The sequence below is a fragment of the Diadema antillarum genome, unplaced genomic scaffold (genome assembly GCF_040938485.1).
Source record: "Diadema antillarum isolate AM-2024a unplaced genomic scaffold, OU_Dant_1.0 scf00000108, whole genome shotgun sequence".
NCBI lineage: Eukaryota > Metazoa > Echinodermata > Echinoidea > Diadematoida > Diadematidae > Diadema > Diadema antillarum.
The window spans coordinates 1,533,021-1,555,996 of NW_027270997.1; the positions used below are offsets into that span (position 1 = coordinate 1,533,021).

General features: G+C 37.7%; 1 protein-coding gene across 1 annotated transcript; it reads left to right on the forward strand.

Moving 5' to 3' along the window:
* The first annotated feature begins 192 nt into the window (after nucleotides 1–192).
* LOC139719281 (very long chain fatty acid elongase 4-like) lies at nucleotides 193–21,411 on the forward strand. The gene is made up of 7 exons (XM_071630704.1): nucleotides 193–314; nucleotides 4,810–4,930; nucleotides 12,369–12,556; nucleotides 13,082–13,162; nucleotides 18,761–18,932; nucleotides 19,778–19,905; nucleotides 20,522–21,411. Exons 2-7 carry the CDS (start codon nucleotides 4,864–4,866, stop codon nucleotides 20,834–20,836), a joined length of 951 nt encoding a protein of 316 aa, XP_071486805.1. The 5' UTR covers nucleotides 193–314; nucleotides 4,810–4,863; the 3' UTR covers nucleotides 20,837–21,411.
* Nucleotides 21,412–22,976: the final 1,565 nt, after the last annotated feature.

The window sequence follows — 22,976 nt, forward strand, 5'->3', positions numbered from 1 at the left end:
TAAAAAATTGTTAAATACTCTACAATATCACTTTTTATCACCTTCGAAGAAAAATATGAAAAATAACCAAGCTTAATTGGATGAGTTAAGTATGTTTTCTTTTTAAAATCTTACCTCTAGTAAAATGAATTAGTCCAATGGATACCCAAATATGGTAATTCATGTCAGCACATGGACTGCTAGATGCTGGAGGTGAAACAGCAGTAAGACCGCAAATTGAGTGAAAAAAACACTGTAGGAATTTGCACTAAATTATATTTTATTCTGAATCAGCGTCCATCTCATAGCCTCCAGTCTGACCTAAACTGAGAATCGTGAGTACAAGTATTTATTGTTCATGTTTTAATACAAACAGACGATGATGAATGATGTGTATTGTGATGATCAGAGCGCAGCAGCTACACTGCAGTATTGTGCGATACGATGGGTGGGATACTCCTACGCCCAATAGACGGGAAGGTGGGGCAGTTAACCCTGGGGTGATGCATGATTGACGAATGATTTCTTGTGCATTTTATTGTCTGCTGGGCTTGTTTGCCGACCGGCCGGCGAGATTGGTGGAGCGAAAGCCCAACCGACCCTCCCCGTGGCCGTGCATCACAACTGGTTGCCCATCTCAAATAGATGCACAGTCACATTATGTTTCTTAGACTAGAGGGATTGCCCATTTATGGCGATGAACTATGCACGGTTGATTATTACAACGGGAAGAATTCAGCTTATAATTGAGAGCAATTGACAATGTTGAATTAATTTACCTGCCTCAAGCTGAAGACCACAGACAACGTAAATTACATCCATCTCATCTCATTACAGACTACAGTCCCAGACTAAAAAGGTTTGTCTTCAGAGTACTGTAGGATACCCTCAACCCTGGCCTTAAACCCTAGTACTACAGCTGTAGGGCCTAGGCTTTTGTTTTGGCCTTGACAGTAATGACAGCCTCTGTCGAATAGTTAGAATCTATTCATAAATAATTGTGACAAAGTCATTGAGTCTTTTTAAATGTTAAACTTTCAGTGGAAAATTTAAGTGCCACATGCAGTAACTCATGAAAAAAAAAAGAAGCAAAATTGGTTTTTCAACAAGAGAGCAATTCAGACTGATTAACAGTGAAGTGTCGTGATTCAATGGTCCAATGGCTACAATGTGTGTCGTAATTTACATCCAGATATCATTCACCTCGGTGTTTACCGAGTATTTAAAAGGGATGAGAGGGGATATCCTCAGCTTGAAATTTCATCAGTATTCATCAAGAGTAGAGTTCTTTACTAATCTTTAGTATGGATATTACAGTGCAGACTTTGAATGTAGGGCCTACCCTGGTAAATCTTATGCCCAGAACAATTTGTCCAGTCTGAACTGAAAGGTGAATATGACATGCTGGTAAAAACTAAAATGATTTATAGGTGAAGCCCCAAGACTCCTGAGTCCCCAAATACTTATAGTCTTGAGTGTCATTAATTCCTCAGGACATAAACCCAATTTCTTGATTGATTTGTCTAGTGTGGCCCTCAATCTTTTGTTTATTGTTGTTCATATAATTTGCTTGTGTACAGCTGATATGTATTAAACACTGCAGTAATTTCTGCAGGAGTTGGCAGTGCACTTATTCATTCTCATCGACAAATGCCTAAGTCGTTTAGGAAAACTTAAGAAAAAACAAAAATGACATGCATTACCTGACTTTATCACAAAAGTGTCAATCAGAGGTCAATATCTTGATATTTGGTTACTTGATCATCCAGTCTATGAGCCTGAATTGTACCATATACTATATATAGTAAGTATGTGAGTTGTTGCCCTGCTGTTTTAAGTTTTCTTTTCTTTTCATTTTTTTTTTTTTTTTTTTTTTTACATCTAGACTTTGTGAATTTGATTGGTTATTGTGTTGGTTGGTCACTACATGCTATTTGTTGTTGGTTTTTTTTCTTTGTGTGTATGTGTGTGCGTGTGTGTGTGTGACATATTTTAAAGCTGTGACATTCAAGTTGACCTATAAGATTCCAGAAGCATGATGGAGAATTACAAAAGTCAGACCGTCTGCATAATAATACTACATTTGTATTTGTAATGAATACTCATCCCACATATTGTGTTACTTTGCAAAGCTATCAACAGTGTGTCAGTGTTTAGCTGAAGGGTAGCACATGAACAAACAAATATTAAAGGGAGATGATGAAAGCCATTGCCAGGTTGGGAGTAATTCTTCATAGTGAGACAGACTATTGAATGCCACTTAAAATGAAATGGAAGTATTAACATGAGAGTGAAAAAAGGGGTACTTAAGGCTAACTATAGGGCTATGTGTACCCCAGATAATCCAGATTCAATCAAGATAATCTGGACCTTGCATGCAATTTAGTGAATGACAGGATGCAAGGAGAATGCTGCCAGACTTGATCCCCCTGTTTTCCTTTCACAAACCCCTGAAAAACAAACCACCGCCGCCACCAACAGGTCCTTAAACCAGCATTTGCAATCTTTTACAGATTACACTAGCTGCATATTTGTATGATAACGGTGAAGAGATATTGATAATGCATTGATACGGGGTAAAGGTTAGGCATTCTGTGTGCGGCATCCAGGCTTCAATGGTAAATAGTACCACCAAAGGCGTGCCTTAAAATGGCTCAATAGATTGCATTTATGAATGGTGCTTTTCACTGACAGAACAAGGTCATCTTGGGCAAAGATTGTATCTATAGAAACAGTGTGCTTGGCCCTGCTTAATGCTGGGTATTGTAATATACATGTAGCTCTTACTCGGATGTGCTATAAACTCTTTACAGTGTAAATACGTACTGTTAAAGGCAGAAATAGTGGGCATGTGAAACACCGGCAAGTTGTACTTGACAAATGTGCAGGTACAACTGTACACGCAGCTTTTGAAGTGACATTTACCTGTCATTAAGTTGATAAGACAATCTAAATTGAGAACTCGTGTTACTCCTAGGCTAAATGCTTGGCAAGAAATAAATTAGAAAATGTTAGTAGATGACTGTGAATCCATGAATGCATTTAGAAGTGATGTCAACTCTCCAGATTTGTCAGCAGAATTCTAACAAAACATGTGGATGATCCTGATCCCTTGTGGATTGCCTCAGGTGACTGGCAATATTTTTAGTCAGCAAACGGTATCAACCAGGCTCATAGTGCCATACAGTATGGCACAATCTGTACCTTGTTGATACCGATACTAATGAGTTAAACTAAGCAGGTGTCTGAAGAACCATTGGTCTTAGATATTAAACCTCTTAAAAAAACCAACCTGATTCGAGTGATAATAAACTTGTCATATTTTATATTTGATTAAATCATTTTTTAGTAATTGTTTGTTGTTTATTTGCGATCGGCAAGTCAGTGTTTTCATTATCGTAGTTTCTTTACATATTTATGAAAAATAAAATGAAATTTTAAGAATGCTTTATAATGAGTTCATTGTTTCTATCGCCATGCAGTGGTGCAATACCGTTACTTTTTGATTGAAAATAAAAGACACCTCCTCTGAACAGGGAGCCGTCATTGAGAACATGATCTTTTGCAGCTAAAAAAGTGACAATTTGAGAGAATTGCTGCAAGTGATGAGAAATCATGAAAAAAACTTTAGCCTTAATACTGGTCAGTAAGGTATTCTGAGACCAATACTTCTTTTCTGCTTTCTTTTTGCAGGAAGACTGTTTTTGGGTATGGAAATTATAACAGAGCCTCCATTTTTATTCTAAACTAGACTGTGCCTCAAGTGCAGATCATAGAGTATACAATGTACACTGTATGCGGTATTTTACAATGTGTGATTGATTTTAAGCAATTAGATTGTATCTTTCGATTGAAGTGATTAAAGGTTGTGTTAATGACTAGATACTTTGATATGATGTTAATGCTTTTACAACTGTTGCCTGATTAGTAATCAGTGGGATTTGGTGCTCACTGTTTGCTGAGTCAGGAGTATTGTTTGTTTTATTTATCAGCCTGCTCATGCACATCTCTTGGTTATGTAGGACGTGAACTTTTGTGTGTGGGAAGTTGACTATAGAATATACATGTGCTCTGTTTTTACACGCACTTGAAAGTAACAGTTTTCGAAAATTAATTTTTGCAGTGTGATGGGAATACTGTTCATTCTTTTGCATCATGTCATGGACACCCTAAGAAATTATCAACTCTCACAATACATGTAATGCAAAGTTAGTCAGCCCCTGCTTGTTTTTTGTTTTTTTGTTTTTATGCTAAAATTCTCACAGTTTGTCCTGCATGATGAGAATTACATCCCATAATGTCACTTGCCACAGTAGGTCCCCCCCACCCCCCCACCCCCCCACCCCCCCACTCAGATACCTGGGGTTAAGGATACAAAGCTCCATGTTGGATGTCTGCCTATTTATGCTAGCTTTTAGCATTAATAGTCTTTAAAAGGTATTTTCTATAAATAGTCTTCCTTGAGACATGTCTGAAAGCTGAACAATTAAAGAAAATGTTTTAGAAAAAAATAACTCCCTGTAGGTTTTGTCTGGTGTCCTTGAATATCAACATGTTTCATTGCAAAAATATTTCTGGTGCCACTTTTGGGTTTAATCAGCTGACGAGCAAAAAAAAAAAAAAAAAAAAGGCTCCCATGCAATTTTTTGTATTTCTCATGCCACTTCCAGGTTTCATCGGCAAACAAGGCTTCAGTGCAATTTTCTGGTGCCACTACAATCAAAAATTACAATCAATGTGCCCAGTGTACCCCCTGGATCTGCCACTGCACTTTTGAACATTTGTAGAGCTTGAATGTGACAACGTATCTCTTTCTGCTCTTTCATGCAGGAAAAACCCAAATCCTGTCCATCAGAGGTCGAAGACACCCCCACAAGTCCCAAGATGGAGGGTGTAGTGGAAAAACTCAACGATACCTACAACTTTTACCTCCACACTCTGACGTTTAGTGGTAAGTTGATTTGGTTTATATTAAACCATTAATGTTTTCTTTTCAGCTTATCCAACTGCCCTGAAATGAAGAGAGTTCTCCAGAATAAAACCTGAACTTTTTCAGGGACTGTCTGTTATCTTATTAAGACAGTTGTAGTAACTGTACATTCTGGCTGTCATGAATATACGGTATACCAGCAGAGTTTTGACACTAAAATTTATGTCATCGCTCTTTAATCAAATCTGCCTGAAAAGTAAATCAGGTTAAAGAGGCATGCGATTGAGAGATAATAGCATTTTATGTGTTTGGAAATCTTTCTTCTTGTCTTTAGATCTTGTTGCCTTTTTTTTCCTCTCTCTCTCTTTGTATACAGTTTCTTGGTCAAGTGTTCATTGATACATGGCATCTTTTTTGAACACGTGTACAACTATATAATGTGTGTTCATTAGATACAGTAGTACTTTTGAATTCTCTAAAAAAGTAAAACAATTATGTAAAATGAGATATTATAGAAAAGACTGATTGGGAAGCTGTGTGGTATCTGGTAGCATCCTTACTCCATGCTGAATTGATTGTGTTTATATTAGGCCTTTTGGCATATTATTTTGGTATAGAATGTAGAATTGATTAATTCCTTCATAGGAGAGATCATGTAATTTTCCAAACACACATTACTGAATAGCAAATACACAACATTTATAGTTATGCATTCACAGTGTATATTTTATTCAATCTACTGGTACTCTACACTTGCTATTTCTGTGAATAACATACTGTATATGCCATATATTTCACGAGTCTAAATTTTCGCGAATCGGGAATTGCCGACGATTTCGCGATTGAGGAGTCTTGTACTGAATGGAGAAATGTACACATATGTTCGTCACATCCACATCGGGATCAGAGTCAATATTTTCGCGTGTCTGTAATTTCGCGAATAGTACTTGACTCGCGAAATTCGCGAAAATAAAATCTCGCTAAATATTTGGCGTATACAGTAATCAGGTTGATATACAGTCATGTAGTACCACCGAATGGCAGTGTGCACATGATCATTGATAGAGGGAAAGTGCAGTAGAACATTGTGGAGTATGCGTGTATAATGTTGCCTACACTGTACCTCACAGTAAAGGTTTGCTAGCTTTGAATATCCATCAGTCTAAATTAACACACAAGCTTCTACTGTAAAAGTGGATATTTTCGCGCTACTAATTTTTCGCGTTTGGCCAGGTAAGAAGAGTTTCGCGTGTTTTAAATTCCGCGAAATCAAGACATCACGCACAGGAACATATGGCAAGCAAAAATATTCGCGTGCTTTTATTTTCGCGCTAGTTTCTGGTTGCGCGAAATGCGCGAAAATTTCCACACCGCGAAAATTTCCACTTTTACAGTATCTGAATGAAAATGACACAAGCCAAAAACAGTTTTTTTTTTCTAGATCTGTGCATTGTAGTTCAATACATATTATACCCTATCCCCATCCAAACGCTCATAATGACTTCCAATGAGAGGCGGTACTCTATTTGAACTGTCATTATTCCACTGCTGCGACACCACCATAGGATAGCAGGCCTTGATATACAAGTGTAATTGATGCTTATATTCAGTACCGGTAATTATGCCAGCGAGTGCATACATGTACCAGTATTACAACTCCCTGGCTGTGCACAATGTATGGTGTGGTTAATGTGGTACATGTAACTCTCCTTCCCCATCAGGCTTCACGTGGTACTCCCTTTTCCCAGTTATCTCTTCTCCACTTAAAGGCATAATTAACCATTTGCTGATGAAGCAAAAACCCAGCATTAGTGCTTCAAAATAGTTCTAAAATGTGAGTTAGGGATAGAAATAACCAATGTAAAAATTTGAACCAGTATAATGGATGTTAAATACTGTCAACTATACAAAACGTGAACAATAGTTATAATAAAGATGTTTTCAGACTAAACCGTCTACAGTTATGGTTTAATGAGAAAAATAGTGATATCTCCTTATATTTTAGGCTTTATTGCAAAAATTTTATATGGTAGGATGTTTTGTGATACATCTGACCTACACATACAAGTATGCATCTGAAGTGATATCTTGAACATTTTTTAAATCACTGCTCCCAAAGGTAAACGGGACCTTGGACAGTTGGTTGTACACTTCACTTTTTAATACTTGTGAAGGTGTGGTGGTTTGATCATTCCCCTTTCAAGCGGTTTGTAGGTTGAAAAGCACAAGAAGAGTAGCTGGGCACTGTTATGAAACACCAATACGTAACCCGTTTTAATAAATTAGAAAAAATCTTATGTATTTTTTTTTTGTTTTTGACTTAAAAAAAAAATGTTTTTGATGAAATTTGTTGGTGACACTGTTTTGAGCATGAAGATGATTATCTTTATTCCTATGATCAGTTGATTAATCGATAAAACCAAAAATAATCATGAATGCTTTTATGAGATCTAGCTGAAAGCATAATTTGCACTGAAATTGTGAATTCACATTATTCTATTTAAAACAATTTTAGTAGGACATGCACTCATATAATGTACACGTTGTATGTTTGTGTGTAACTTTGAAACCGCACGCTTGGGCATTGCAGATTTGTCTCAAAAGATGCTGGAGACTCGAAAGAAAAATGTCGTGAAACATCGGGGGATGATAGTTTTTGCAATGGTGCATATCACACGGAATGTGGGGGGGGGGGGGGGCTCCCATGCCTCCCCCTTGCCTAGTTAACCCATCAATTCCCAAAAACCATGTTTCTGTAGTTTGCTGCTAATTTGTTTTAAGGGCAAGTCCAAGATAATGTCCCCTCAGATGCTCAAAATTCATCTTGATTTAATCAAAAAGTTATTGATATCATGTTGTAGCCAAATAGTTAAATTATATATTTCCAGCAAAGAAAATATTGAGTTATGCAAATTTATGCAAGAAATATGGCCTTAATTTGCATAAATTAAAAACAAACCTTACGTATGGGACAAATTAAAAATATTCATCTAAAATCAGTTGAATTTGTCCTTGACCTAGTTCCTTTATGGACATGACCCCTGTATGAGCTAGTTTAATTTGCAATTGGTAAGACGAGGTCAGCACATAAATGCAAATTATGCACTTTCCCAGAACGAAGTGTCCCATACGTAAGGATTTGAGTATGTTTTTTTAAGTTTTTTCTGAAGATTTCTAACATTGACCAATCATACTTTAGGAAGTTCTAATTTATTCATTTTAACTCCAGATTAGCAAAACTAAATGTGGAAATTTAATTAGTCCTTCATCTTATAACTAATTAAAGTTTGCTTACGTATGGGACAAATGCCTTACGTATGGGACATTACATGCAAAGCGAATGGGAAAACCGCCTTTTGACATGGATGCTATAAAATGTCCTTACATTTGTTTGGTAAATGGTTATCTTTGCACCAACTCTGAAGGATATGTCTATATATCTGCCTCTCCTACTCAGTAGACCTCAGGGAGAGTGTAAGAACAGCATTATTGAATCATTCTGTGATTAAGAAAGGAAAATAAAGAATATTTATTTCTACTTGTATTTTCTTATTTTCATTACAGGCTGTGTAGCTGGTCTTCAGTTAACATTCCTCCTTTTAACATTTTGGTATTGGACATTTTCTTAATTCAGTTATCATTTTCAACTTTACCTCTCTACTAAATGACTTTGTCCAAGAGAATGGGATTTTCTGAGTGTCATTTTCGATGCAGTTCAGCATGTACTACCGGCTGTACAGCCTCAAAAGGGAAATTTCAAAACAATTGCGCTTGTGGCGCTCATCAATGACATCATTACAGGTCTTACTGACAAGAAAAATCACTTGAGGTGACAGCAGGTAACTTTGTCATTACCAGAGTTGAGAGTGAAGGAAAAACCCTACGAGAATACTTTTTATTCTGATATCAATGTTTAATATTTCAACTGCACACCCTCAGAATATGTTATGACTTATCAAGGTCATGAACATGATTTCTGAAAATCCTGTAAAATGAAGACTACAATATCAATACTGGTTCTGTGGTTGGAGTGCTAAAACACAAATTACACATTAAATAGGGAATTCAATTTTCTTTTCTATTTTGTGTTTGAAGAGATCGCTCTGAGACACCATCATCAACTCATACTTACTTTGTACCCCACATCTACACAATTATCAACATGCATTGCAATCTGGTAGTGTATGATCAAATGAGGTTATTAGAATTTATCAAAATTGTAAGTTTCAGATCAGTGAGTTACTTAAGTGTTTCAAGTTTATCTAGAATTACATTTTCTCTTAAGATTTGACTGTACAAATGATCACTACACAAGCATGTACGTGGACTAGTGTACAAAGTATAAACACAAATTTTGTCGTCTTTGGTTTCGTAAACCTGAAGCCAAGTAATTTGAAAAAAAGAGAAGCCAGCATTGGTACATTATACATTCTTCTATCTCTTTGTTCTACCACGGCTTTTAAAATCTAAAAGTTTCATTCAAATTTGATTGATTTTGCAGAAGCTAAAATTCACATGGCAAAACATGATGATTACAGAGCAAAATTAAATACTCTTGATGTTGTTGTGTTTTGTGCTGCATTTCAAACAATTATAAAGCTCTATAAAAACTTAGACAACATGCAAGGTAAGCCTGGAACTACTGTAAGTACCCACTTCAAACTGTGAATTACACTGTACATGACATTTGATTTTACAGTTGAAATTATCAAGACTACAAATTAGTCATGGTACTTGTACATGTGCATGTATGCTACATCAAGGTCGCAAGCTAGAATTCGCATTTTTTTTCTTTTTCATTTAATGAAAAATATTGACCAGAGTATTACAAATGGGCTAGAAATAGAGTGTCAGTACAATGTATATACTGAATTTGTATGTGTAGGTGAAGACATCATGAGGACAGTGTTAATGCATGACGGAATCCAAACTAAGACATTTAATTGTAAATTGGTAATTACTTTTATTTGTCTTATTTTAGCTTTTGTTCAGTATCTGAACAGGGAAAGTACCCACTTAGAAGTCTATTTCATTTGTTGCATGTTTTATTATGATTTGTGGAACTGAATGTGACACTATGGGGAAATTTAAAGTCATTCCCATGAATACACTTGTGCACTAAAGACAAATGTGCCATACGTAAGTTGAGCCATGTCCCATACGTAAGGTGTACTTTTGTTAATTAAACCAACTTCATGAAAATATGCTTTATTCTTTTGCAGTGAAACTTTGCTGAAAGATACTTCAGTTTTGTACCTTTCTTCACTTCTAAACAGAATGTAATCAGTAAGGTACTTTCAGAGAATTTTCAATTCAAACTTTATTTTGAAAAATCCAGTTTTTCTCTGGTCCCATATGTAAGTTGCCATATTTTTCTTAATAAAATAATTAACCCAAGGTCAAATGACATCAAACTTAAACACAATATTCTTCTCAGGGCTACCAGTCCTCCTGGTGATAAATAGTAAAATCCAAGTGCTTCTTCATTACTTTTCAGAGGTTTGAAATCTCTGAATGTCCCATACGTAAGGTGCGCGATATCTTGGACTTGCCCTCAAATAGAATTACTACTTATTGTTTGTGTTTTCTACAAGAAAAAAAAAACAGAAACAGAAACGAACGGACAAACAAACAAACACACCCTTCTTTTATTTAAACTCTTTGTTGTTCAGTTTTAATTTTGTTTGTATCAGTTGTAATATTTTCAAAGGTCTACAGTGTAGATTTATGCTTGATTTCATAATGTGTTCTTTAATAGGCAACACATTTTTAGCTCACCTGAGCCAAAGGCTCAAGTGAGCTATTGCGATCGCCCTTCGTCCGGCGTCCGTCGTGCGTCGTGCGTCGTGCGTCGTCCGTCGTGCGTAAACTTTTTACATTTTCATCTTCTTCTTGAAAACCCCATGACCGATTTTCATCAAACTTGGCAGGTAGCATCCCTAGGGGGTTAGGAACTCAATTTGTTAAAATGGGCACCATGCCCCACCCAGGGGGCCCCCAGGGGGGCCCTAACCCCCCAAAATTAAGGAATCTGTAAAAATCTTCTTCTCTAGAACCAGAAGTGATAGAGCTAAGTTAATACTATGAGTTAGTACATTGATGACTGTAGTTTCAAGTTTGTTCATGGCAGAATCAGGGGTGCCCCCCTTGGGACCCAGGGGAGGGGGGTGGGGAAGGGTTCTAATGGGGCCTAAATTGTACATTTTCATCTTCTTCTTGAGAACTCCATGACCCATTTTCACCAAACTTGGCAGGTAGCATCCCTAGGGGGTTAGGAACTCCATTTGTTAAAATGGGCACCATGACCCAACCAGGGGGCCCCCAGGGGGCCCAAACCCCCCAAAATTAAGGAATCTGCAAAAATCTTCTTCTCTAGAACCAGAAGTGATAGAGCTAGGTTAATACTATGAGTTAGCACATTGATGACTGTAGTTTCAAGTTTGTTCATGGCAGAATCAGGGGTGCCCCCCTTGGGACCCGGGGGGGGGGGGGGGGGGGGGGGGGGGGTGAGGAGGGGTCCTAATGGGGCCTAAATTGTACATTTTTATCTTCTTCTTGAGAACCCCATGACCCATTTTCACCAAACTTGGCAGGTAGCATCCCTAGGGGGTTAGGATCTCAATTTGTTAAAATGGGCACCATGCCCCGCCCAGGGGGCCCCCAGGGGGCCCAAACCCCCCAAATGAAGGAATCTTTAAAAATCTTCTCTAGAATCAGAAGTTATAGAGCTGAGATAATACTATGAGTGAGTACATTAATGACTGTAGTTTCAAGTTTGTTCATAGGAGATCCAGGGGTGCCCCTCTTGGGGGTAGGGGGGGGGGGTGGTTGGAAGGGTCCAAATGGGGGCCTGAATTGTACATTTTCATCTTCTTCCTGAAAACCTCATGATGGATTTTTGTCAAACTTGGCAGGTAGCATCCCTAGGTGGTCAGGATCTCAATTTATCAAACTGGGCACCATGCCCCACCCAGAGGGCCCCAGGGGGCCCCAATTCCCCCAAATTAAGGAATCTTGAAAAAATTGGGCCCTTATTGTACATTTTCATCTTCCACTTGAGAATGCCTCGTCAAATTTTGGTAGAGCTGTGAATAATTTAGATTAGTGACTGCGTGAAAGGTGAACTTGCGATACTCAGGTGAGCGCTAGACCCGCGGGTCTCTTGTTAAAGATCCATGAGAATTCCTGTTCCTCCCTCAATTAACAATCTTTACTTTTTTTTTGTTGATGAGTTGAACCACGTCCATCTAATCTCTCTCAAATATATTGTTATCTAGGATTATGGTCGAACAAACTTTGCAGAATACCAGTTTGATAATTTCTGCAGAATAATTATGCCAGCACTTGATGGATAAATCGCTGTAAGACCCATATGCACAGCTCCAACCCATGGGTGAAACGGGTGCGCACAAGGAACACCTTTAAACCTCCATTCCCCCTGCCCTCTATCTTTTCTCAGACCCAAGGGTGCAGGACTGGCCCCTGATGCAGAGTCCACTACCCACACTGGTCATTGTGGCCCTCTACCTGGTCATGGTCAAGGTGGGGCCCAAACTGATGGAGAACCAAAAGCCGTTTGAGATGAAGAATACCATGGTCCTCTACAACCTGTGCTGTGTCCTACTCTCAGCACACATCGTCAAAGAGGTATGGATGGGACTATCATCCGTATCCATGACACTCATTGATTGTTTATTTTATTTATTTTTTTAGTCATTACTCATCCTTATGTGTATTATACCGTCATTATTTTTATCATTTCTGCATTTGAAATTTATAATATTGATGAATGAAATGATATCATCATCCTTCATATAAGTGTATTTTATTGTTATTATTACAATTTTTGTCAGTAGTATCTTTTTGAGTGAATCTGTTGTATGTACATGTATATAAAATATATTTTTCCTTTTTTTTTTTTTTTTTGCTGAGCGACTGTCCTATTCTTAGTCGTTATTACTCTTGCTTCTGCTGTCAATATTGATTTTTCCATATCTTGTGTACAGCTGTATAGTAATTCCCAAATTTGGCTTGGGTGCATTGTTTGTACATTAGCCTTGAAGGTGTTCTGTATCCATTTATCACTTTGAGTTAGTTCACAAAGACCCCCCCCCCCACTTAGTGTTAGTTTGACTTTGAGTGTTGTTTTTTCTATCCATTCCTCACCTACAGGGTATATACTGTGGTTACAAGGCAGGCTACAGCTTGAGCTGTCAGGAAGTCGTCTTCAGCAACAATGAATATGAGCTACGGGTGAGCTTCCCCCTTTGCCCCCAGAATTGTTGTTGTGCAGGGGTGACAAGTCCCCTCATTACCATTATAACTGATAATTTCAATACTAACTTATCGTGATCAGGGTCCTGTTTTCTCAAAAGATAAAATCTATTTTAAATTTCCTTACCACATAGGCTGCCATAGACTTAATAGTTAAAATCAACTGTACAATCAATTTTAACTCCTCATAAAACAGGGCCCAGGTGTAAATATAATGATGTAAAATCAAAGCAGGTGAACAAAAAACTTTGCAAAATCATTATCTCAAAACAAAATAACAAAAGACCATCCCTACCCACATGCTGATGATTTTTAGGATGCACAAACACACACACACACACACACACACACACACACACACACACACAAACACACACACACACACACACACACATACAGATACACTTAAATATGATAGACCCACATTTCTGTATAATGATTATCATTATTGACAAATGTATGTTAGAAAGAATTTAGATGTGGTTTTGTGCAGGGTAAATAGATTTAGATAGTTCAGTCTTTAGAATCTTTTTCCAGTATACACGTAGGGTATGCAGGAAGATTCAGAGTTGCCAATTTCAAGATGATGATATTTCTGTCAGAATAAATAACTTGAGAACTTGATGCGTTCAAGAACAGATCAAATTCAAGTCACCTCCACAAGTGTATTCCACTTCAAGAAACCCACTGAATTATTCATAACCTCATGAATGCATGGAGTTTGAAAGGGCACAATGATAGGAAATTCTATCCCCTCGTTAAAGTTTAAGTACCTACACCAGTGTCTCACTTTCACAGGTGTTTGGATATGATATTGGATGTTGTTAAAATCATCTACCATAAATATCATGGTGAGTTTTGTAAATTGTAATTTGATGCCTGAGACTGTTGCATTTGATATCTCTCCAATATATTCATCAACAGTAGGTAAACAAAGATGAATCATTTTTGTTTTCTTTGGTTGATAGGACCCTACTAATTTTTGCTGTAGTGTTTCATTTGGTCTGATCTTGCCCACAGCCCCCAGTGCAAACTTCTCTTTCAAATGGTCTGCAACCATTTAATGTATATGTGCATGGCTCAGATCAAGGGACCAAAAATGTTACATTTGAACTAAAAAATTGAAACTAACATAGACTACAGTAACATTATTTTTGTAATCTCCAAACATTCCAAAATATTTGGTGTAAGTGCTAGAGTATGAAACATTATATACATCTGGCAATCAGCAAGCCATGTTTGGTGGTCAGAAAGTGTAACATACATAACTCGGTGTCCTCTTTATGCTTTTATGTTGTTTTTCAATTCGCTTTTGCAAATATACTTCAAAGTGTCGTGAAACTTGCCCCAAAAAGAAACAAAACCAGTTAAAAAATTAAGATTTTTTGAACAAACATTGGAGATATTTCCTGAAATATATATGGATGCCGAGTTATGTACGTAACACTGAACATTCTACCATACAAACTTTCTTCTCATTTCTTAATTTGATCCAAAAATTATAATATCATGCTGTTCAGTGAAGCAGTATACAGCAATGATGGCACAGAGGGTGATATTTTCTATGAAAACTTCTGAACCAGCTATCAATAACAAAAAACGTCCATAAAAAAAATTACGTACATAACTCGGGTGTCCTATGTTATGGTCTTATCTCATAATGTACTTCATTTCTGCCAAAGACACCCAATCATATCATGAGTGTTATCTATTATTTATGATATGCACACTTTTAAACAAATTGTAGATGCTCTTGTAGATGCTTTTGTAAGAAAATATCATTGCGTTGACAGAATAATGTACATTATTACATTTATAACCCTGGACACCAAAAGATTTAGTCTATCAATTAACTGTGAAAATATTGAAAAGTCCACTTAGTGTTGCAGTGAATTCAATTTGAAGTAAAGATACTATATACATAAACATATAAATGAATGGGAATATCATAAAGAATATATGTACTGTTTGCCATAATTTTTTTCACTTAACAACTTTAAAAAAGTGGTGGACACCAAAAGTTATGTACGTGACATACAAATTGCCTTGAGGTTGTTGGAAGTTCAGAAGTGTTGTAAAAAATCAACAACACAAGAATTTTGTAATTTGATACTTAATTTTTATTGAAAGTTTGAAATCAGTTCATATTTCAAAATGTTAAAGTAAAAATTAAGGTGTCCCAAAAATCAATGTTCTGCATGTAACTACAAACTAGATATATCGCTACGGCGACTGATATGCCTCCGCAATAATGCATAGTTCTCCTAATAGGTCTATAGTACAATGTCTTGACAATGTGTGATGACAGTTTCACACAATTGGCAAAATATTAAAATGACAGGTTTGACACAAATGTGCTGAATGTTCACTTTCCTAGAACTAGGTTCAATTGGATGAATGATTAAAATGTCAGAATGCAGGTATTTGGGGAACTGATGATTTTTACTTGACTTTTGACCCTTTTGTAAGTTTATGCATTGAGTATATTTCAAGGTATTCAGAAAAAGTATAATTTCAGTATCAAATGGGAAAATAGCATTATCTAAACCTGGCCTTTGACCTTTGACCTCACAGTTCCAAAGAGAATCACTGTTAGGTTGAACATGCATAAATATGTAAGTTTCATGATGATACCTTGAGTTACTTTTGAGATATGGAGGAAAAAGTGCAATTCAGCACTTTCACTTGACCTTTGACCTTTTGACCTTTTGACCTTTGACCTTTTGGCAAGAAACTTCCCACAGAATATATACATTGTATTGGGTAGTACATGTATACATCAGGAATAAAAAAGAAACCTTCAGGCATTGCATAAATACAAGGAAAGTAGTGATATTTTTGAGGAGTTGACCTTGACCTTTGACACCTGACCTTTGAACCATGAACCCCAACTTCCCTACATAATCACTGCCCATTGGAACAAGCATATATACTAAGTTCCATGAAGATACCTTGAACCATTTGTGAGATATGGAGAAAAAACATGAATTTTCAACGTTTTTTTTTCACAAAATAACCTGTGACCTTTGACCATTGACCCCGTGACCCTAAAATCCAAACAAAGTATTATCCCCCCAGGATATACCCTCATACCAAGTTTGATGTAAAACCACCACACAGTTCTTGAGATATAGACAAAAACAAAACGGGACGTACGTACGTACGTACGTACATACGTACGGACGGACGGACGGACGGACGACCCGAAAACATAATGCCTCTGGCCACTTCGTTGGCGGAGGCATAAAAATCATGAAATATTGGCATTTTTTAACCATAAAAATGCTGTAAAATACCTAAATTCGGAGCAATGAACCTGAAACCTCGTCTGGAGTTACTACATGTATAATATATAATGCCTTCAAAAGTGAAAATGGTACTTCATGTCCTGGTCACATTGCATTAGTTTAGTTTAGAATTTTCAGAAGCACACTTTTGCACATGTGCAGGGTACCCTTGATCTGAGCCATGCACATATACACTGTGTATTGTACTGGCACATTTCAAGAGTTTCATGCACTGACTGGTTGAGATGAATTGGAATAAAAGTACCCCAGATTACATTTTGTTGTTGTTGTCGTTGATCAAATTGTGTCAGTCCACCTCTCTAAGTAGGAAAATTATGGCTCTCAAAACCTAAATCAACCTTGTATTCCTGGTTTGTAACTTGATTTATAAGCTCTTTTTATGGACTAGAGGTACATCTCAATCAATATTGTAGACTTTTACAAAGCTTTAATCTGAACCCCCCCCCCCAAAAAAAAAAAAACAAAAAAAAACAAAAAAAAAACAAACAAACAAAAAACACAAACAAACAACAACCAAAAAACAAAACAAAACAAAAACATTAAAAAAACAGAAAAACAGAAAAACAGAAAAAAAAACACCAAACAACAACTTCAAACAAACAAACAAAGAAAACAACAACAAAACCCGGCAAACAACACAAAAACAAAACAAGAAGCATTTCTGATATATGACTGCAGTCATATTTTCCCTGCATTGTATTGTAATCCACTCACTAGATCTACAATTGTACAGATTTGTTTGTCTCTCTAGATCTTACCATGCTTATAAACACAAATATGGGTGTGACCACAAATGACTACTGGAAGAATGTCCTTCCTTTGTGTGGAAGAAGGTTGCATAATGAATGTCTCCTTTTCTCTGGCCCTGGTTTCTCAAACAAAGCCAGTCTTCTGCTTGAGAGAAGTTTGCTATTGAAACCAATCAGTATAGACTGACATGTTTACTGAGAAATAGATCCTTCTCTTTAGTTTCTTTATGAATATAATAGAACTTAATAATCATGTGGTAACACGTGTCCTTGATCCTTTCCAAATTCTTAAAGGATTCGATTAAGAGCCTCAATATGTAAATAAGCATGTGAAGGAAGGGAAGAAGAAGGGATTTTTTTTTTCTTCATTCCAATTGCTTGCCTGTAGGGAAAAAAAAATATATGTATGCATTTAATGTATTTTGGTTTGTTTGTTGAGGGTGCAGTATAGAGCAAGAAAGTTCAGGAATTTGTCCTCAATTTTATTCAAAGGTTATATTTACCACTCTCCCTTCCGACTAGATATTTTGGAACATTTACGTCAGACTGCAAAAATTTTGGAATCCATTCAAGGTTTGGCAACTCTTTCTTCATTGGACTGCGAATATCTCTTCAAAGCGCATTATTTCAGTGCAAGCCAAAAAGTTGTGGTGCTGAAGTCAGGCGTAGCAATCAAAATAATGCATGAAATTCCCCTGACCAAGCCTACATGTAAGCAGTGAGATTACTCAAATTCTGATGGCTCTGTTTCAGCTATGTATAAGAGTGATATCCTGTGTACAGTGTAGAGACTCCATTTGAATACCAAACAGAAGAGGGATTTCATATGTTTAGTAGAGTAAAGTCAGTTAAATCATGGATAATATATATGGCAATTAGGTTTTATCCACATTTATTGTCTGGATGATTCGTTCTAGTTGGTATTCTTGAAAGCAAACCAACCTTTTCACATGCATGAATCAACACACTAATACAGACCCACAATGTCTCCTAGATTCTGTAGGAATGAATAGATGTATGAACACCCCCTCCCCCCCCCCCCCTAACTTGGCAGTTTATCTAGCACATTGAAATGCATGACTGTGCACAGTGCTGATCCCATATTCAGTAACCTCTTTAGGAGTATCACTAAAATTATTTTCGATAAAAACACAATCCACTCAAATCATCACACATCTTGGCTGACACACGTCCATTGCCACTTATTAATGTCTAAAAATGATATCTAAATCCAGAGAAATAATTGCAAAGATTTTTTTTTTTTTTCTGACCAGAATGGGTACTTTCAAGCCAATCCCAGATACATTCTGCTGATTACGCAGCCAGGACATTTTCCTCTTGGCAGTGAGACATAGTTTGTGGGACTACACAATAGGGTGTCACTTAGCTGATGGTGATATAATTGAGCATTTCACGGTTTGGCCAAAATTGGCTGCAATATCCAATAATACTATTCAGACATGCTGCGTATTTCTTCAGCAATACCTCTGATTCACTTTTACTCCGCCTCCTCACCACAGATTGCCAAGGCACTGTGGTGGTTCTACTTCTCCAAGTTCTTTGAGATGCTGGACACAACGTTCTTCATCCTGCGGAAGCGAAACAACCAGGTCACTTTCCTCCACGTCTACCACCACGCCTCCATGTTCATCCTCTGGTGGATCGGGATCAAGTGGGTGGCAGGCGGACAGTGTGAGTGAATGCAGTGTGTTCAATTATCAACAAATGTTCCATATGGTTTGGATTTTGATATTGACAATTCATTTTTGACTGGGTCTTTAAAATCTCTCATAATTGAACAAAGAAGCCCACCATACATGCACGCACAAACATACACAGGAACAAACTTGATTTTATTTTTTTCAATAATCATTTGATTTCTATAGTTTCACATGACAAAACATTCATCTTGAATGTGTATAAACACAGTATACATTCAGAAATGTTTGATCAACTAAAAAAAAAACAGCAAAACACATACACACACACACACACACACACAAACACACCTGTTTTTTTCTTGCAGGGGATTGAAGATGGCAGAATTTTCAGAACCATGCTCAGTTTCTCCAAATTGAACACCCCCCCCCCCCCACACACACACACACACACAGACATACAAATGATGCCTAGGATAGAGTGGATCGATGAGAATTGGATGCGTGACTTTAACTTTGGAACTGTTCAACCCACAAGCGCAGCAAGGGGTTTTAGACTGTTTTCAAGGTTAAACGAGAGCATTCAATTCTCACTGATCCACGAAATAGGCCTGTGCATCATTTGTGTTATAGAATAGGCTTGTTAATTCATGAAATTCAACCTTTTTTCCCCATCATGCATCCAGTACACCTACAACACTATTCAATGATTGATCCATGCGTTTTGATTTTACCTGACGCATGGTTCAGTGTAGATCAGTAAAAGTCAGTGCATGACAATTAACCAATCAGATTGCAGAGATTCTAAAGCCCATTTTATAAACAGAAATAAAACACTGGCGAACACCTGTTTTTTTATTCCTTTGTTTACCCATGTAGCTCTCTTTGGTGCTGTTCTCAACTCCTTCATCCATGTGGTGATGTACAGCTACTACTGCCTAGCTGCCATGGGGCCCCAGTTCCATAAATACCTCTGGTGGAAGAGGTATCTCACCATCTTGCAGTTTGTAAGTATTTAAAACAAAACAAAACAAAACAAAACAAAACAAAACAAAACAAAACAAAACAAAACAAAACAAAACAAAACAAAACACCAAACACCAAACACCAACACCAACACCAACACCAACACCAACACCAACACCAACACCAACACCAACACCAACACCAACACCAACACCAACACCAACACCAACACCAACACCAACACCAACACCAACACCAACACCAACACCAACACCAACACCAACACCAACACCAACACCAACACCACTACCACTACCACCAGCAACAAAACTCCTTCCACTACCACCAAGAACAGCAAGAAAATGCCTAATGGTGTTGTGAGCTTTGGTGTTCCATGTCCAAAATGTCAAAATCTGCACAATATTGTGTCAACCTGTTGAAGTAGTCAGATCAACATTTTATGTTAGATATGTATTGCCTCAAAGTTTTGTTTATGTCTTTCTTTTGTTCTGTTTGTCTCTGTGGCATATTGTGGTACCAGTTGTAATAGTGAAGAAGAATTACACTATTCTGGCATTTGTAATTACTTTGGAGATATTCCTATGAGAGAGATTAAAAAGAAAAACGTGTCTTCATGATATCCTTCTCATCACCCAGGTTCAGTTCTGCCTTGGCATTGTCCATGCCTTCAACTCCCTCTACGTCCGCTGCAACTTTCCTCTCTGGATGCAGTATGGCCTCATCGCCTACGCCACCTCCATGTTCCTCCTCTTCGCCAACTTCTACCTCCACGCCTACATCAAAGGCGAACGGCCACCCAAGGCTCAGCGTAAGGTCATGCGTGATTTCGACCGCCAAAAGACGGGAGATGGTGTGCCGAACGGGGCATTGAACGGTGCGGAGAACGGTGTGCAGAAGGCAGCGTCGGCCGGGGAGGGGAAGGAGAGTATAGCACAGAAAAAGGTCAAGTAGGCTTTGAATGTAGCGGTCAACCAAGTTGGTCTGCTCTCCAAAGCCGTGTTCGAGCGCTCAAAAGTGAACCGAACCAAACCAAACCACACCGTGCCGTACCGTACCATACCGTACCATACAATGCCAGATTTGAAGCATTTGCGCACTCTGTGGAGATAGCGTACCTCATGCGATGTTCAAGTGCTCCTCTGGTGTGGACATGGCACAGTACGGCACGCTTTAGGAAGAGTGTTGAACACACCTAAAGTTTCACGCACCTTTGTTATGCCATGCCCCTATTGATGTAGAACGTCTCTGCTGGTGGTTGTATGGTATTGTACTGCCAAGAACCCGGTAGTACAAACTGTCTAGTACTTTTTATGTAGTGTTGTGTTTGTGTTAATTACAATGGCATGGAATGTGACATTTCCCAACATGAATTACATTAGATAAATAATGGTTATTTATCTTCATTATGATGGTATGTTTATGCTGTGTGTATATCTAATATACACACACATTATGTGTATATATACATATACATTTATGTACACACATATACACCCATGTTATCTAGACTTAGAAAAGAAAATTGACGCGAGAAAAAACAAATTCTCAAATAAGAACATCACTGCTGTAGAGAATTGCCGATGATGTGTATTTTGAATTGTGCATCTGCAAATGAGCAGGGGAGTACATCAACTGAATGCACTGGGCAAATTTATTGATCACTGTTGCCAGAAGAGAAGCAAAGTTACATTCTTTTGGATTCTATAATACTCAGTGGCTGGATGCTCCCTTCTCATTTGTGTCAGCTCACTACTTATGAAGTGGCTGGAGGTTGGCCCGATGATGGAGAGTAAAGTCTTCATTCTTCCATTCTTCTTATCCCAAGTTGTTGACTCATTTTTTTCGCAGATACCTGTGATTCAAACTCCAAGCAAGTCAAATGCTAATTTGCTCAGTAGATGCCCTCACCTGATACTGTAGGAGAGATGCCTTTTGTTCCCTTTGGGAAACTTTCTTTACTCATTATAGTCACACACTTTTTGATACAAGCATGCACATGTGGGTTGTAATTCCTGGCCAGTGAAACGTAGCCCTTACTCCAGCTGAAGTCTTTTGCAGTCCAAAATAGCCACCCATTTGATCAGCATGCATTTTTGGGCAGACGCATTGTTAATAAGTGTCAAAGGCAAAGTAACCTGCCAGTGCAGCAGAAACCCTCTGCACAGAAGCCATTTGTCTGACATGGCCAGTAACCATCTTCGTAAAGTATGGATTTGGTCAGTATTGTGTATTTCAGCACATGTACCAGGAGGAAAAAATCCTGGCTGAGCCCTACCAGGTGGTATGCTGGGTTAGTTTCCTTTCCACCCGTGCGCCTTAACCTAACCTCACAGCATATCTGAGGGCCATTTCAAATTGGCAGCCAAAGTCAAAAGAAAATTGTGAGAAATATATGCGTGTTTGTTTTTTTGCACACATTCATTTCTGAGACACGACCAAAACAGTGTAAAGACCTTAATATGCATGACCTTGCATGGCACGCATGGGATACATCAGTGCTGTGGAAACTCATTTACTGTAAAAGTGGAAATTTTAACTTCAGTAATTTTTCACGCTGGGCTGGGTAGGATGAATATCCCATGTATTTAATTCCCAGAATCAAAGTATGGAATAGTTGTAGATATGACAAGTAAACAGAATTTTGTGCTTTTAATTTCTTGCTAGTTTTATGTCGCACCAAATGTTTGAAAATTTCCTCTTGTACAGTACTTGAAATGATATCAAGCTGCCCGCCATTCTTTTCATAGGGCCAGTTGTCTATCAAGGCCTCTAGTCATGTTGCCTTTAGGCAGCTCCCCCTACGGCTGGTTTAATTGTCATATGTGACTTTCTCCCCCCTTCATGTGTGTCACTTTATGTGCAAGAAATGCCATTGTAGCCTGTAAAAAAAAACAACATACATTGTAATAATGCAAACAGGTACAGTTTGTGATTTGTACAGCATGCACTTTTGAATCAGCATACTAGATAGGTCTCTTGAATATTAGGCCATCATGATCACGAGTATACTGCAATGGAGAATGGTGTTTGGCACAACTCTTACTTTTGATGTTCTGCAATCAAGGGGTCATGTCTAGTTTAATTCAACTTA

Bases quoted from the DNA above. Each gene is read 5' to 3' on its own strand.
- LOC139719281 (XM_071630704.1), top strand. From the start codon at position 4,864: ATGGAGGGTGTAGTGGAAAAACTCAACGATACCTACAACTTTTACCTC. The intron at 18,933-19,777 runs GTGAGTGAATGC...TTACCCATGTAG, and splicing joins GTGGGTGGCAGGCGGACAGT to CTCTCTTTGGTGCTGTTCTC. The intron at 19,906-20,521 runs GTAAGTATTTAA...CTCATCACCCAG, and splicing joins ATCTCACCATCTTGCAGTTT to GTTCAGTTCTGCCTTGGCAT.